The sequence below is a fragment of the Manacus candei genome, unplaced genomic scaffold, assembly GCF_025592945.1.
Source record: "Manacus candei isolate 608988 ecotype Guabito, Panama unplaced genomic scaffold, ASM2559294v1 h1tg000037l, whole genome shotgun sequence".
Taxonomy (NCBI): Eukaryota; Metazoa; Chordata; class Aves; order Passeriformes; family Pipridae; genus Manacus; species Manacus candei.
In genome coordinates this window covers 8,333,621-8,350,615 of record NW_026138085.1, presented here as the reverse complement: position 1 = coordinate 8,350,615, position 16,995 = coordinate 8,333,621, and the positions used below count along the sequence as shown (strand labels likewise).

The window sequence follows — 16,995 nt, the reverse complement described above, 5'->3', positions numbered from 1 at the left end:
GGCATGGCATTGCCACTATTACTTTTATTTTTTAAATGCAGGGGAAGAAAAAGGTGGGGTTTTTTTTGTTTTAAATATAGGAAATTTGTACAGTATTTCCAATAGAAGTTCAGGATCATTTGCTCTCAGTGGTCAAAGATCTTCCCTAGGATAAAAAAAAATCACATAATTTATCAGTCTGAAGACTGTGATGTGTCAGCCAAGTACCAGAGGCACAACATAAAATACGTAATGCAGTTTAGAAGTTACCTATGTTCACAGTAGGTTTACATTGGTCTAGAATTCTTCATTGACCACAGAAGCCAAGGAAGGGAAAAAAGTTAAAAAGCCTATTTTACACAAGTGGTAGGTTTGATTCTAAAAGTCTTCATAAATTTACAGAGGAAGAAACAGTCATGTCACTGGAATCCCCTCATCCCTGTTCCCCTGTGGGCTGGGGCTGTGTGTTTCCTGTGTCAATACCAAGTCTAGCACCATATCCTGTGGAATAGGAATGTTTGTCACACGGCACGCACAATCAAACTGCATACAAAGAGTTTTACCATAAAAATGAAGGTATTTATTCAAGAAGTACAAATTTGATGGTACCAGCCATCTTTGAAAGCCATTCCCATGAGGCAGAGAGGACACAAACCGAAGTCTCTTGCTCAGAGCATATGAAAGCAAGTGTCACACACGGCCAGCTAACGCAGTCCTTTCCATCATTGCTCAAATCCACCTCCACTTTTGAAACATTCCCTGGACTTCAGAGGCACAAGTAGGGTTTTTAATCCAAGACCAGTTAGTTATTTTAATGAAGCCATCAGCTCAAATTTATTTTGTTTTCAATTGCCTTAAATTGTCTCCAGCCTTTGACTGGATTCCAATTTCCTAAAGAAAAAAAAAAGGACTTGGGAATGAGCAGGTGCAGAATTTCTGGAGCTCAAGATGAACTAAAGGTTTTAAGGCAGGAGTCAGGATTTTAAGTTCTCTATTTGCCCCATGGCTCTGATTGAATGGTCTTCCTCTGTAAAATATACAGTTCTACTGGATATATACCCAACACGTGGTCCTGCTCGGAGGGCAGGAATGCACTTTTTCATGGAGAGTCCAGCAGATGTATTTGTTAAAAGTCTCAAAGTCCATGGTAAGAAGTCTGCTGGTTAAAACATCTCATCTTCCAGCTGCCTGACTTGTGTAGGCTCAGTGGCATGTATCTCCCTTTGGAAGGAGAGCTCCATCTCCATCTCCTACGGACAAGAGCAACACACGCACGGCTACGGAATATCTACGTGGATGAAATATGGAAGAGGAGAGTCATTTGTAGAGCAGAGCAATCAAAAACACTTCATGGAAAGGGAAGTCTTTAACCAGGCAGACTTGTATATACAGTCATTAACCAACAGAAGCGTTTGTAGCTGCAGATAGAACAGCAGGACATTCATCATCTTGGGGAGAAAACAGAAGTGCAGACGCTGGGAAGTTGAATCCAAGGCTTCCCAGTGAATTTGCAAGGCAGACCACCAACACCTAGTGGGTTTGAAGCACATTTTTCGCTGTTTTCCAAGGAAGTTGCAGAGAGTATGAAGCTCATCCCCCACCCAAAGCACATTTTCCAAAACACCTTTCTGAAACACCTCTACGTCCCACTGCAGGAGAGCACAAGACGTCCCAGAGCTTCCAGCCACCATCCAGGAGGGAGCTGATTATGGGGGAAGTGGTGAAGGGCAAAGGAAAAAAAAAGCCCCTTTTTCTAACAGAGACTACTTTCATTTCAAAGTAACAGGATTTGAGCAGCGCAGGGAAAGAGCCAAAAAAAAAAATTTTTTTTTCTTTTATGTAAACATTCTCTGCATAAGGTGCAGGGTCCTGGATGTATGTACAGTAACATAGAAAAGTTTGTAAAATATAGATCAAGAGTCAGAAACACTTGCGCTTCTGAAGCATCGCAGACATGGAAAAACGTTCAGCATTCACTTCGTCAACACCTACACAGCGAAAATGCTTTCAAAATTCCATGGGTAAAAGCATCCCACCATTGTAAGAAAGAGTATTTTTTTTAAATACTTTTAAAGAAGATTTTACATTATTTACTAGCAATGGATATATATGCAGAAGCACATCACACTACAGCAATATTTTATCAATTGACCATCTTCTTCACCAAAGGTTATGCACAGTGCCATGGGTTGCCCTGTTGCTCCAATGAATCCTTCTTTCCTCTCCTCCCCAAAACAACTTAGGGACTTTGTGTGGAAGGCAAAGAGGAGCTGGGTTTTGTTTGGTTGCTCCTGGGGTGAGGTTTTTTGTTGTTGTTACCCCTACTTTTACCATTGGGGTGTTTATTAACAAATGAAACATTACACTGCCAACACATGCTATTTCATTTTCCAAAATATTTCCCAGCTCCAGAGAAGCAAAGGCTTTCAGAAAACTATATATTCCAGGCTGTGTTTTCTGCAGAAGACACCAATAAACTGTCATGCACAAAGAGCCAAGGCAGTCAATGACATTTTGGGAGCTGGATGCTCTAGAAGGAGCAGCTGACACTTGGTTGTAGAAGACCCTGAGCATCCTTCTGCAATGCACCAAGCAATGTACCTGCAACACCTGCAGCTCTTCTGGAGCTCCCTGGCCCTGTCAGACTATCCATGTTCATGCCTCTCTGCCCTTCAAGCTGTTTAGGAGCACGGACTTTCATTAGGTCATTACTTCTGTGTCAGGCAGAAGCAACAATAAAGAGTATAAAAATCTGAATTATGTCAAACAGACCTGTCACTAACACTGTAAAAAAGGTTATCTACTGGCATCAGTTCACAGCCAGAGCTAATCAGGAATGGCACAAAGGGCTGATGGGTCTAGTGAATAAAAAAACCCCCAAACCTATTACTTCTCAGTTGCCTGTATTTGGCATTGGTGGTGTGCATTAAAAAACTTGTTGCATTGTTTCACTTATACCCAAGACACCTGAGGGTGTGGGGCAACCCACCAAGTTCCAAAACACAACCCAGGCCATGCTGCCAACATCCTCCTGCTGCAAAACAGGGATGCACACACCAGTGTGCTGTTATCCATCCTCCCCTGAGCAGCCACCAGCCCCCACCGGGGCTGCCAGTGGTTGAGTACCTGGTTAGTCTCTCTTGAGCTGTGCCTCCACTCTGCCCTGCACTCAAACAAGCCTGAACTCCCTACCTCAGGCCCATGGGGAGACCCCTTCTGCCCCTGAAACTCCTCCCACAGGAGCCCCAGCCCATTCCCCTGCACTGGTACTTGCACCAAAGCCCACCTTGTAGGGCAAAGACAAGGCATTTCAGAGACAGAAACAACTGTTCTCTGGTTCTATAGTGGGACATGTCTGTCATATGCCTGTACACCTTCATTACTGATACTTTTTAATATGTATTTTGAAATTTAAAATTATTTCCCAACACAAATCTTGTAAAATTTTGTTTCTGCAGGGTATGTGCTTAGTACCTCTGTAATTTTATACAGAGAGGTTCAAAGTCTTCACTGTCACCTCTAAAAGCATTTTACCATTGAACTCTTTCAGTTTTTGATATGTAATTAAGGAGGGGGGGAGGCTGTTAGAGGAAAGAGTATTTTCAAGAACCAAGTCTCTGTTCTATTCAAAACCCACTCATGACATGGCCTACACATCATCACCTTTCTCCCTGCCATAAAAGCAATTAATATAAAACATGACCATCTATAACAGTGTAATAAAACTGAACCTTTTCCAACTAAGAGGGGGAGAGGGAAAGAAGGAGCTCTCCCAGCCCCTGCACGCTGTCCTCTCAAAAACAGTACCTGGTGACAACGGCCTGAATAATAATAGAAAAAGAAAAAATTCAACAAAAGGTATCCTAAAAAAATTAAAAAGTCATGGTTTTAGTGTTCACAGATCCAGAATTGTCACCCTGGTTTGCTCTTCCTTAATCTATCACGATTTCCCCCCTTCCAGAAGGGACTGCAGGGAAATGACATTGTGAAGACCACTTATATAGATATGTAAGTTGTGCCTTATGAGACCAGTAGTATCTTCCTGGCATCAAACCATCCTTTGCCCAGAGAAAATCCAAGAGATTTTTGACTTGTTTATGTATCAAATATTTTTCCCCCACTGGAATGCAAAAGATTTGGCTGCAAAACCCCAGTACAGTAAATCATATTTGTCTTAAAAAAACTCCACAATAGAAAACTTGTTATAGATTAGTATTTATCAGCTTCATTCTTATCTTTAAAAAGAAAAAAAAAAAGAAGAAAGAAAAGCAAGTCACTTTGGTGTTTATGAGAACAGGGAACTTATTTTCCTTTACACAGCTCTGCCACTGCACTTCAGGCATCCCATACCCAAGTGAGGCTAAAGGAGCTGTCAGAAAAACACAGGCTTGATACAACACAAGAACCAAAAAGAAAGCTGTAGTTCTGTGGGGTAGGGTGGGAAGTGCATATAAATTGTGGATCTGTTTCCCACCACTGATGTAAATTCTGCTTCCACCTGCTGGGAAAGACTTGTGCTGTTGTACAAGTGACCTCTGATTGTCCTGGCTCTGTGCTCATGCTTGTGGTGAAATAACTCCCTCTGAGTTCAAGAAACTGACTTTTATGGAACTAATGAAGGAGCAAAAGTAACAGGTTTAAAATCTTTCAAGGTAACCCACCAGTTTCACCAGCAGATGAGAAAGAGCCGTGACAACTGTAGCTTTACACCATTAATTCAGAGAGGGAAGACAGAAACCAATAAAAACATGCTATTCACACACAAATAGCATGTTTGACTTTGGAAGAAGTGAACTCGTTTCAATGATGGCTTAAAACCCAAGCAAACTAGAAATCATGTTTAAAAGGAACAGGGAATTGATCTCAACCAAAGGCATTGCCAGGCAGGGGTGCAGAGCTGCCACGGCAACACAGAGCATCTCCAACTGAGGGAACAAGCTACTTGGTCCCCCCATCTCCATATGCTCTGATTCAGATTTTTGAGACTACAAAAGGATTTGTCATTTGCTGAAAGGCCCCTCTTACACTCTGAAGGGAAAGCACTGGCTGTGAAGCACCACGGCCACACTCCGGGCCACAAGTGCGTGCTGGTGAGGACAACTCCAGCTGTCCTGGCTGGAGAGTCACCACAGCTAAAAGACTGGCTCCTGCTTCCAATGACACACCAAAAGCTGAAAACTGTGTGCTATTGTGTCCTCCTCACCATCTTCCGTGCTTTGTGCCCTCTAGGAAAGCACGGGAAGCTACAATCCTTTGCATCTGAGTGTAATTGCAGTTTAACCTGGACCCATTACACCAGTGCTGTTGGACGAAGGCGATGCACCCGTCACTCAGGGGCAGATCAGCATCGCTCACCTCAGCTCACCTCATCAAAGTCTCTTTTCATGATCTGAGTGACAGAAACTCAGCAGGCACACACTCAGGTGCCCACCAGCCAGGAAACTTGAGGCTAAGTCAGTCTTGTAGCAGGTGAGTTTACAGTACAGTACGTGAGAGTTTACATGAACTAAGTTATTGCCTCAGGCTCCGGCGGGCTGCGTTCCCGGCTCGGGAGCCAGCAATGGCACAGGACTGCGTTGCCATCTTGGAATGTACAATTGCTTGGTCTGAGCATCACCAGGAGCGGTCGGCACGGGACAGAGACAGAGCCCCCAGCCCAGCTCCATGCCCAGGGCTGGCTGTGCCTCGGTGGGGCCTCATCGGAGCACACGAGTTCGGTCGCACCTGAAAGGATCCTCGTGAACGGGCAGTGTGGGACCGACCCAGAGCAGCTGCGATTCTTGCATGAACTGTATGTGGTGCTGATATGAAATTGGATACATTGATTAGTTTTTAAGGTTGTTTGTTTTTTAAATAAAAGTGCTCTCTGTTGCTCTGGCCTCATGGATCAGGACACCACCGACAGTTTTCAGGATCATTACATATTTGTATTAAGTGAACAACAATCTATTCCCTCCCTCTTTTCCCTTTGCCTTCCCCTTCCTTCCTTTGCCCTTGCCCCGTTCTGGTTGCTGTTGTGTTAAATATGAGATCAGGCAAACCCCAGAGGCCAGTTTACATTTTTATGTTTTTGCAGATCTCCATCACAGATGGAATTTTTGCTGGTCATTTCCTGGAACCAATCCATTAGCAGGACAAACCAAAAGAAGAGAGGGCAGTGAAAACAAACCCCATGACAGAGACGGAGGAAAGAAGAATCAATAAACAAGCAGAATTCAGTTTTCCACCGGGGTGGGATTTGCTAAGGGCTGGCTCACAATGACTTGCACCACGTAGTCCTTTGGGATTTTCAGCTCCTCCAGTTTCATTTTGTCTGCCAGGGGCCTGCCCGAGAAGAACCAGCGCTGGCTGCCTGGCTCCACTCCCTCCACGGCGTGCAGCCGCCTCTTCATGTGGTACACTGTGTCCATGCTGCGGACCATGAGTTTGAGGTCTTTGCCTGTGGAAAGGCGCAAACGGAGCTGGCATTCGTGCCCTGAATTGGGTGGGGGATCAGGAATATCCAGAGTCTCCAGGTCGCCCTTCTCCTCTATCATGTTGATAGGTGGGGCAAGGCAGTAGACGGGAAGCTGGTACCGGTTGCCCAGTTCATCGTAACACTCTGTAAGAGCACCTTTAGGAGAGAAGAGGGATTAAAATGAGTATGAATGCATGTCACATTTAACACTGAAGTGGTCATGCTGGGAAGCATTTACCCTGCTGTTAAACCACCCAAGCAATGAAGACTGAATTCAGGCTTTAAAGGACTGATACAAAAATCTTCAACACTTCACTTGTTCTCATATGGAAACTTGAGGCTGAGTTAAAAGCATCCCCTAAAAACCAAACACATCCCTCCCTCCAGATAAACCAGGATAAACTTCAAAAGCAGAGATAAGGGATGATGTTGTACTCCCATGTGCCATTTAAAAGAGGAATCTTTCTCCAGCAGCACAGCCTGAGGTTCAGAACACACATGCACCCAGAAAATGCCACTTGGACGAATTACATGACACTGAACCTGAGCTGTGAAAAGGCAAAAGACCACTGTGAAAGGAAGATTTCATAACTTCTCAAACATCCGAAAACTGCTGAAACGCTTTCATACAGGACTCATGTTTTAGTGAGCACTGCCAGAATAAACAAACACGACCACCCAAGTCAGACAACCCCGTGGCTCCGTTCGGAGTCACCACCAAAGCGACGACACTCAGCACGTACTTTATATTTGCAAATACTTTATATTTGCACGTACTTTATATTTGCTGTAACTCCCATATTCAAAGCCCTGAAGTTTTAGTAGTGATTTTTATTTCCCTAGACTCCCGAGAGGTTCCTTGGGATAATCTGAGTGTTTGTGTTCAAGGCTGCATCTGGAATTCCTCCTCCCTGAAATGGTAGAGGGCACAGCACAGCTCAAGGATTATAACACACACTGAAGTATCAAGTACAAGCTGAGTTTTTCACAGTATGACTTTATAAAATATATTTCAAGTACTACCCTGGAAAAGCAGCAGCATATTTTTCATACCATTTTAAGAGTAAGAGAAGGTCAAAAACAGAGCCCTGCTGCACACAGTGATCCAGGAAACAGAGATGTTGAGGAAGCTGCACACAGCAGAAATCCCTTCTCACTCTGGCTAAAAACCCCACCTATTCACACTCCAAGCAAACTGTTCCGAATCTACCTGCTATAAAAAATTTCCACATTTTTGCCCCTAGAGGGGGCACAGTCACTTGCCACATTACCCGTCCTTTTGGAGCTGGAAATGTTTGAAGAGGAGCCAAGTCCTTGAGCTACAGAATATTAAAAAACCTCTTTGACTTGGCAGTTCTGCACACAACAGCCAACTGCTCCTTGTTAGAAATGTAGGGGTTTTATTTTGTTGGAGGTTTTTTCATGCCGACAGTGAGTTGCCTTAAACTTTGCTGTTTGATCAGCAAAATTACTACAGTATAAATTTATAACTGGAGGATGTACTGTGTCACTCAGCCCACTGCAATGGCAGCATCTTCAGTTGGAAATCTTTTAGACAGAAGTCCCGGTTTTTTTTTTTTAAGGATAATTTGTGTTGATGAAAATAGACAGTGGAACTCTTTGGCTAAAAGACCAATGTTTTAGGTGCATCTACTGTTTGTGGCTTTTCTGTTTGTACAGGCAGCACAAGGCATCTATGACCTAAGATTTAGTGAGAGAGCAAAACAAAAAAGGAGGTCCAGAAAAATATAGTTATACCAACTCATTATACTCTTGTATCATTTATGAATCTCAGAGCAAACCAGTTTTTGTGAAAACTATACTGGATCCATTCCTTTCACAGTTCTTTGCCATTTACAGACTAAAGCCTGAAGTTCCCACACTTCAGTTTTGTTTTACAATGTTCATTTCATTTTGTATGCCTCATCTGTTTGCTAAATGTCACAGTACTAAATTCTGGACATAAAAACAAGTACATGTAGTTTGCTGCTCAAAAAAAAGCGAAAACTGAAACTTCAACAGCCTTTCAATTAGCCAGCAGCACCTTTCTTTAAAAGCCATATATCTTAAAAACAATGCTCCTACTTTAGAATAGCATATCAAAGAGTTAATTTTAAATATCACGGGGTGAGCTTGCTAAGGAATTTCTTCATCATCTATATCGTTGCCCAGCTGAACTAACATCAAGGTCAAAGCATATGCTATAAACACTGGATTGCTTAATCATAATCAGATAAGCAATATTAAAACAAGTCCTCTAAAACAGCAGCTAACTTGGAGGTCTGTATTTAAATGAAAAAAGACACAGTAGAGGAAACCTCTTGCCAATAAAATCCCACAGTCCCATCCCAGACTGAGAAACAGTTTATAACAAACTGTTAATGTAAGAACAGGTTACCATAAACCTTATCAGTAATCCCATTCATCCACTCATACTGGTAAAAATGTCCCTAAGACTCTCAAGTCCTACTACCTACCACTCAATGGCTTTCAAGACCAGATACACTGATTAAAGTGCAGAAGACAATTACTGTGAGCAGAAGAGACTTTACAACAATATCCCCTCCTTAAGAGCACTCCACACCTACTGAAGGCCAGGCCAGAGCTCCAAGGAGATGAGGATGTGTTGGTCCTCGCCTCTAAAGAATCACAGAATCACTCAGATTGGAAAAGACCTCCAAGATCTCCCAGGTCTACAAAGTACCACATCCAGTCATTCCTTGAACACCTCCAGGGATGGAGACTCCACCACCTCCCTGGGCAGCTGCTTCCAATGCCTGACAACCCTTTCCATGAAGAAATTCTTCCTAACACCCAATCTTAACCTCCCCTGGCACAGCTTGAGGCCTTTTCCTCTTGTCCTATCCCTTGTTCCCTGGGAGCAGAGCTCGACCCTCATCTGGCTCCACCTCCTGTCAGGGAGCTGGAGAGAGTGATTAGGTCCTCCCTGAGCCTCCTTTTCTCCAGGCTGAGCCCCCCCAGCTCTCTCAGCCACTCCTCATAGGACTGACCCCCCAGACCTTTCACCTGGAGATATGGAGCTGTGCACACACATCCTGGTCCCCTCCAGCCAGTTCATTCCTGCTGGGCATTATGAGGCTTTCTGTCAAGTGATCTTTGAAGAGCATCAGACTCTGCCACAATCTTCAAGATGTCGTGAACAGTGACAAACTCAAACAGCAGCACATGAAGGGGTGTCATGCTGGTGAGGTCTCAACAGTGAAATGATGGCTGAACGTGTTAACAGTGGGTGTGGTGAGTGTGGGGCTATTTTAAGCAATGAAGGCAAATGCAAGTTATCAGAGAGGAAGAGAGAAAGTGGTTGAATTACCCACAGCCACCATGGCAAGGCCTATCTCACCAGCCAGATGGCAGCTCTTCACCAAGGCATTCGCTGCAGCGTCCCTTACACAGAGCAAAGCACCCAGGAAATTAAACATCCCAACTACAAAAGCCTCTGTAATTTTGCTGTTAAAACTGAAAATCATGTTTCTGATCCTTCTTTCAAGATACATCAGTTTGGACCATGCCAGTTATTTAGCAGGAAGTAGCACTAAAAGAATGTCAAGCTTTTATGAGAAAATAAAGAAGAAAAAAAATTTTTCTAGGTTTTCCTGTTACTTAGGCAACCAGGGTCCTCACCAGGCACTTCCAGCACAGGAAGGATGCAGCCTCCCTTGAACCAGAGAAGGAGAGAGCAATGCAGAGGTGTCACAGTTCAACCCTGTGCCCTCCCTCCCTCCTGTGCTCAGAGCTGTGGAGGACTCCATCCCTCAGCCCCACTTAGACCACTTTCCTCTCCTTCCCCAGACCCTGCAGACAGGTGCTGCATCAGGCAACCAGAGTTCAGATGCCAAAGTTTGGAGGGTGAGTTGGTCCTTAGAATTTTCACTGCTGGATCATACAAAGAAAGCATGCAAAAGGAGCAGATTCCAGGAGGAAAGCAGCAGGGAGGATGGGTGGCAAGCAGCAGGTCTAGGTGAGGATTCTGTACTGGACTTGAAAGATCAGGATGCTATAGAAAGATCTTACAATATTGAGGCATAATCTAAGCTTATCAATACTTGATATACTTGAGTAATCTTTGTGTATTTAAATGTTCCTCTAGATGTGAACATGACTTTCATAAACTTGCATACCAAACAACACTGTTGCAACAGAAAGAACTGCCTTTGAGAAAAGCCAGTGACAGAACCAACCAATAAACCAATCCAACCACTCAAATCCTAATTGGTTCCAACTTTCTACCATTCAGAATTAAGGTGCCAAATGAAATGATCTAGAGAGTGCTTTGAGGGTCTCATTGACTGATTCATTACTCTGAAAATTTCCCAGCTAAAAACTTACAGTGTCAAACAGGCTCTAGATATCAGGAAATAATCAGATACGAGGAAAAGGTTCTTCTCCCAGACAGTGGTCGGGCACTGAACAGGCTCCCCAGGGCAGTGATCATGGCCCCAACCTGACAGAGCTCAAGGAGCATTTGGACAATGCTCTCAGGGACAGGGTGGGATTGTTGGGGTGTCCTGTGCAGGGCTAGGAGTTGGACACTGATGATCCCTATGCATCCCTTCCACTCAGAATATTCTTTGATTCTATGATTCTAGAGTCATTTGGTATTGATGCTGCTACACAGTTGGGGAATTTAACTTTATAAGCTCAATTCAAGTCAGACAGAAAAGAAGATACAATGCTAAGCCACAGCAGATGGGATTAGTTTAATATTTCAAAAGTAATACCTCACTTTGAGAGTGAGGAATTCTAGAAGGAGTTGCAAGGCAAAGCTTCTTGTTGGTTGTTATCCAGGTAGGAGACAGTTTGAGAATTTCAGGGGGAAGAAATAAGCAGATGTGATGATCAAGCAGAAGGAATTGGAACATTTTGAAATTAATTGCCTTGCAGGCCACAAAAACTTTTTTTTTACTAAGATTATCAGGATGGAGATATTTCACAGGATTGGTAAGGGGAAACACTAAAAAAGGACTAGGAAATACTGCTTCCACCCCTAAGCAGTTCAGAGTTTGGACTTAAGTGTCCTTCTGCACATAGAAGGACAAGCAATTTAAGAGACTTAAATGATATGAAGATAAACTTCTGCAGGAGTTATTAGGTCAGGCATATATGACCACACCTCTCTGAAAACATAAAAAGTTTTAACGGGTTTTAACGGCATTTTGGCATTTCCTTAAAGCTGCACACCATTCTCTTCAGAAAAAGCAGCTTTCTGTTTATGAGGTGCCTTCTATTTCGTTAAGCTTTAGAACAGTTTCGAGGAGGATTGTTCGGAAACACACAAAAAACTTAAAAACTGAGCAGATTTTCATCTCTTCTTCCCTTCCCCCAGACAGACTTGCTGCAGGAAGAGAAATTACAACAACACAAAACAAAACAAAATGTAGCATTGCAATGAGACTAAGCTAATTTAAGGAGCCTGAGTGTCTGTATATAACACATTTGCCCAAGGAACAGCTGGTTCATTTGTTTTTCTTACTGAAAAACTCCATTCCAAACCCAAGCTGAGCCTGGATTGCTGAATAAATTGGCAATAGTAGAGCTTTCACCTGTAGACTATTGATTTGAACCCAATATAGATCAGTATTGCCTGAAATCCATGATGAAAACAAGGGGGTTTCTTCTGGGTCTTACAGTACAGCTGTTCCTAGAGAGCAATGGCTGAGCCAGAAAAGCTGAACTATCTCTTCATCTTTATTAGTAGCTGGTTCCTGGTCACAGCTGAGAAACACAAGATCTTATAAGAAAAAAAAATAAAACATGTACTGACGTCAACAGCACGCGAGAGCGGTGAAGGGTGACTTTGAGCAGAACATGAACAGGGCTGAGACAAACAAGTGCAAACATGCCGTGGTTTGCTCCAGCTCACCTACAGCCATCACAAAGTGGGAGGAGTTAAGAGAAAAAAGCTTTTTCTGACTTAATAACGACCCGGACAGTTCAATGCTGCAGTTACCAACTGTGGCTCTCCTGTTCTCCAGAGGGCACCGCGTGGGAATACTCGTGCAAGCCTGTGCCTTGCACCACATACAGAGGACAATAAAGCAGCTGTAATAATTAATCGTGTGGATGAAGCACTTGATAATTAACCACACATATAAGCCCCCTCCCATGTTTCTTCCATGCTGAATTTCCATGGGTTATGCAAATTTAAACTACCATAAAGCTACCAGACAAAGGTACAAGCCTGTCTCCTAAGCCCCAGCACAACTGCTTACACAACACAGCCCTGCTCTCATCTTCACCCTCCCTTTATAATAAAGAACTTATTCCAGCTTCCTAAAGAATGAGGTTTGGAGATAATGAGTATTAAGCATTTAATAATTCTCATTTCAAACGCACTGAAAAACAGCTCTTCCATTATGGGAACATTATCGGTCTGGCTCAATTCCACAATGGAGAACAACTCCCAGAGCCAGCAGGAGATCCCAGTGCTTCAGGGGCTGCTTGGTGAGCAGGGACCAGCTCACTCCTGCTTGTGGCAACTGGCACAAGATAGATGGGAATTGTGCTTGGTGCATTACAACAACGGAAAGCGGAAGAAAATAAAGAGACTCTGCTACTGCCTTTGTAATCCCCTCATCCTGTTCTCTGCCAGGAGAACTACCTCATAGCTGGTTCCATCAGCTATTGCACTGCTTGTGCTCACCTCCATGCTTGGATGTTCTTTAGAAAACTCACCTGGGATCTAAGATCCCTGATAAAATAATGCACATTCAGCTGCCTGAAAAGAATCTGCAAGGGAATAACCTGAAACACACTTACAGCAGAGGGTTGTACTACACAGACTTCTGAGGTCCCTTCCAACCTCAACCACCCTACCAAGATGGCTTTTGCAGTAATCAGAGAATCACAGAATAGCTGGGGTTGGAAAGGACCTCTGGAGATCATCCAGTCCAACCCCCCTGCCAAGGCAGGGTCACCTAGAGCAGGTTACACAGGAACACATCCAAGTGGGTTTGGAATGTCATCCAGTCATGGCATCCCTTACAGTAAGTTTCCCCATCCCTTTCCTCACAGGCTTTTGTCACAATACTAAATCTAGAACAGATGGATCCATTGGTGAGTCCTTCCTTATCCAAATGAGGTTTGATAAAGTCAATTATGTATTAATGCCTAGCAGTTGTCATGTTAGCAATACCATATGTACTGCCACTTCTATATCCCTCTAAAACTTGGATCTAATATTGCATGAAGGTAACAGCTTCCAAGAAATATTACATCAAGGTTCAAGGATGACAACTCATTTTACTAATGAAGTATTCATCTACTATGCACCCTTTGCATGTCATTAAAATAGATGCCTGTCTAGACAAGCTTCTTAGATAAAAATTTTTTAAAAAATCTGGTTGGTGAAAGAGCTTCTGTGTATGCCCTTCTCATTTATATGTTGTTCTCCATTATCTATCTTCTTAAAGAGGGTGAGGGGATTTGAAGGAAAAAGAAAAAGCAGAGTATCATAATCACCTGAGCCTGTATCGTATCACAGTGATTAAAGTCACCAGGTTACCTGCTCAGTGTGAGGCTGCACAGAAGCTGAACTCAGAAGTTGTTAATGCCTTTGTTACCATTGAATTTTTAAGTAGTCTGTTGTTCCCATAAACCCAGAGTGAACACCTAGCACTCAGCATCCCAAACATATGACTAACATGGTTAAAATAAAAAACCAAATGGGAAGTTAACAAAAGTGGTTTATACAACTGAGAGATATTCCTTTTTCTTGCCAACCACAGACTTGTGCAGTTTTTTCTCTCTTTGCAGGTCTACAAAGTGCCACGTCCAGTTGTTGCTTGAACACCTCCAGGGACAGTGACTCCACCACCTCACCAGGCAGCCTCTTCCAATGCCTGACAACTCCTTCTGTGAAAAATTCCTCCTGATGTCCAATCTGAACCTCCTCTGGCACACCTTGAGGCTGTTTCCTCTTGTCTTGTCGCTGGTTGCCTGCAAAAAGAGCCCTGACCTGGCTACAACCTCTTTTCAGGTAGTTGTGTAGAGAGAAGGCACAGTCTGACCATGCTAAGACCATCCAATGCAGGGATGTTCAATTAGGAACTCGTGACCACAGCAACTCGAGCTGCTCCACCTCCCTTGCATGACCGTGGGCAGTGTGCTCAACCTTCAAACAATCCCCTGCTCAGCACAGTGCCCACTCTGGGCAGCAAAATGGTATCTGAGACAATTTAATCTGAGCTCAAAGTGGCTATGAATGGAAATTTGGTGTGAGATAACACTTATTATAGCTGCAGCTAGCAGAGCAGCAGAGACAACCCTTAGATTGAGCATGAAAGCAAATGTTGGCTTTTATGGAGAGTAGAGAGGCCTCACACCAGTTTGAAATGAGAACAAGATGTGGAAAACTACTGTCTAAGACTAAACAATTTTCCCCACAACCTACCTATGTGCAACAAGGGATAGAAAAGCACAGAATGACCTAGACAAAGGTTTGCCCTGTACTGTTTTGTTCTTTCTGCTCCCAAACTTGCCTGTATCCCTGAGCTGCCATTCAAAGACCTGCTAATGAGCGTGGAAGTCATTCATTTGCATGCTCAGTCTCCAAGGATAACCAGCAAAAATGTTAAAGGCTCCAGGGAGGTCAAGCAAACTGACACAATCCCACATTAGTACCCACATTCTAAAATAAAACTACAACACAAGGCTGTTTAAAGCTGTGGGGGTGGAGAGGATTAAAGGAGGCTACAGGGAAGATTTGAAGCAACAGAAGGCTGCAGCACTGCTTTATGCCATTCAGTGTGCTGCTCACCTACAAGGTGCTGTTCCTTCAGAGTGACCTTATTTATAATAAAAAAGAGAAGAAAAGTATTGATTAAGCATAAAGGTAGAAGACTGCATGTTAGTCAGTGCTGTATCATGCCCTGAATGTGCACAGAGCAGAGGCTTTGGGGATCTGCACAGATGGTGAGAGCCTGAAAAGGTTAAAAATTCAAGGCCTTGCCGCAGCTATGACCTTCTATAAAGATCTTACTTGATCACCCGGGAACCATTAAAGGCACCGCCGAGATTTCATTATTTCTGTATAATGACTGGTAGTCAAAACACGTATGGAAACACACAGTTCATTTTGTTGCAAGTTTTCTTTGCAGTAACACTACAAACCAAACACTGCTTACTCTGGACTGAGCTCAGACCTGTATCAGCAAAAAAGCAAAGCCCACTGGGCTTCTCAGCAATGTCTGTCAGCAAAAAGCAACTACAAGCTTCAGGTCCAAACTAACTCAGGAAAAAACAAAACTTCTTAGAAATCAGTATTTTTCCAGAGGTCAATCTGCCTGTTACATGCTTTCTGAAGCCCAGTAATGACCTGAAGTTACCATTTTAAGGTATTTATAGAAGGACGCTGTGAGAGATTTAAAAGTACTAAAATACCTCCAGTGAGTACTGCCCATGCTGTCTGTGACACACCCCAGGCAGGATTTCCCTTTACCTGCCTCTAAAATTTTGCCAGGCTAAAGGGAGAAGCCTTCTGTGACTCAGACCATAATAACCATTTTGCCTTGGTCTTGGAGAAAAGTTTCCATCTTCCTGGTGGTATTAAAATACCTGAAGCTGAAACAGTAAAAGATGACAAGTGTCACAGCCACTATAAACTGGAGATCATGGAGGAGGAGGAGCAGGATGGGCAAGGAGCAAGCAAGACACCCAAGTTCTGGCTAAGCCCCTCATTTACCAAACTGAGACACTCTGGAGGACACCAATTCCTTCAGGAAAACCAAGTTTAGCACAAAACATGGTCAATTACAGAAGCAAGGAAAACCCCCCCTGCAGATCACCTTTTCACACAGAAGGCAGCACCGAGGGGGCTCTCACGGGCTTACACTGGAATTTTCAGTGAGGAATAAATTTTGAACATTTCATCTTTCTTTTTCTCATTTTACTAGCAGACAGCAAGGCAGATAAGGCAGATACCCAGTTCCTCTGCTGTAAGCAGCCAATGATGGACTAAATGTCCACTCCTGGGAAAATATCTAATAAACTAGACATCTTGTCCTGACCACTATCAGATACCAGAGGACTATTATTCACTTAAACCAGACATACTCCTGTCTAGAACATCTGCAACACACAAATCAACAAGCAGCTTCTTATATGAAGAATTTGAGATGTTCTTTTTTCATGAGTCCAGGTTTATTTTGAGTCATTATGTACAGGAAGTTTTGGTTTGTTGCTTTTGTTTTGTTGTGCTTTTGTTTTTTTTTTCCTCTTAAGGGAGTTACCTGCAATTTCCTGGTCACACATTAATGGTTAAAAAAAAAAGCAGTTCTGAAAACAGTGTTGCACAGTTGTCCTCCCCACATCAGAAAAGGCAAACTGAAACCAAAGACAGGAAATAGATGGGCAAGTGCTACAGAGTAAGAGACTTGAGAAGAGCCCAAGCAATTATGTTGACAAAGCTTCTCAAAATATCTTTCAAAAACCAAGAGCAGAAGTTAAAGATATTTAAGGAAAACAACTGTAGGATGTAGCCATAAGTGGGTTTTTTTTGAAGGGTTGATAGTTCCTAACCTGCACTTAGATATATAAATATT

The 16,995-nt window shown here is 43.2% G+C and overlaps 1 protein-coding gene and 1 long non-coding RNA gene across 11 annotated transcripts in view; one reads left to right on the top strand and one right to left on the bottom strand.

Moving 5' to 3' along the window:
* Nucleotides 1–16,995, top strand: part of LOC127473698 (uncharacterized) — a 901,041-nt gene that overhangs the window by 727,652 nt on the left and 156,394 nt on the right. The window lies entirely within an intron of this gene.
* Nucleotides 537–16,995, bottom strand: part of UBTD2 (ubiquitin domain containing 2) — a 51,593-nt gene continuing 35,134 nt past the window's right edge. For 4 of the 5 annotated variants that reach the window (XM_051793619.1, XM_051793621.1, XM_051793620.1 and 1 more), the window contains one exon: nt 537–6,592. In XM_051793619.1, coding sequence (XP_051649579.1) covers nt 6,195–6,592 — 398 coding nt within the window. In that variant the 3' untranslated portion in view covers nt 537–6,194. Of the gene's footprint in view, nt 6,593–13,721; nt 14,393–16,995 lie in introns of those variants that run through there. The other variant, XM_051793623.1, reaches the window with a different exon arrangement.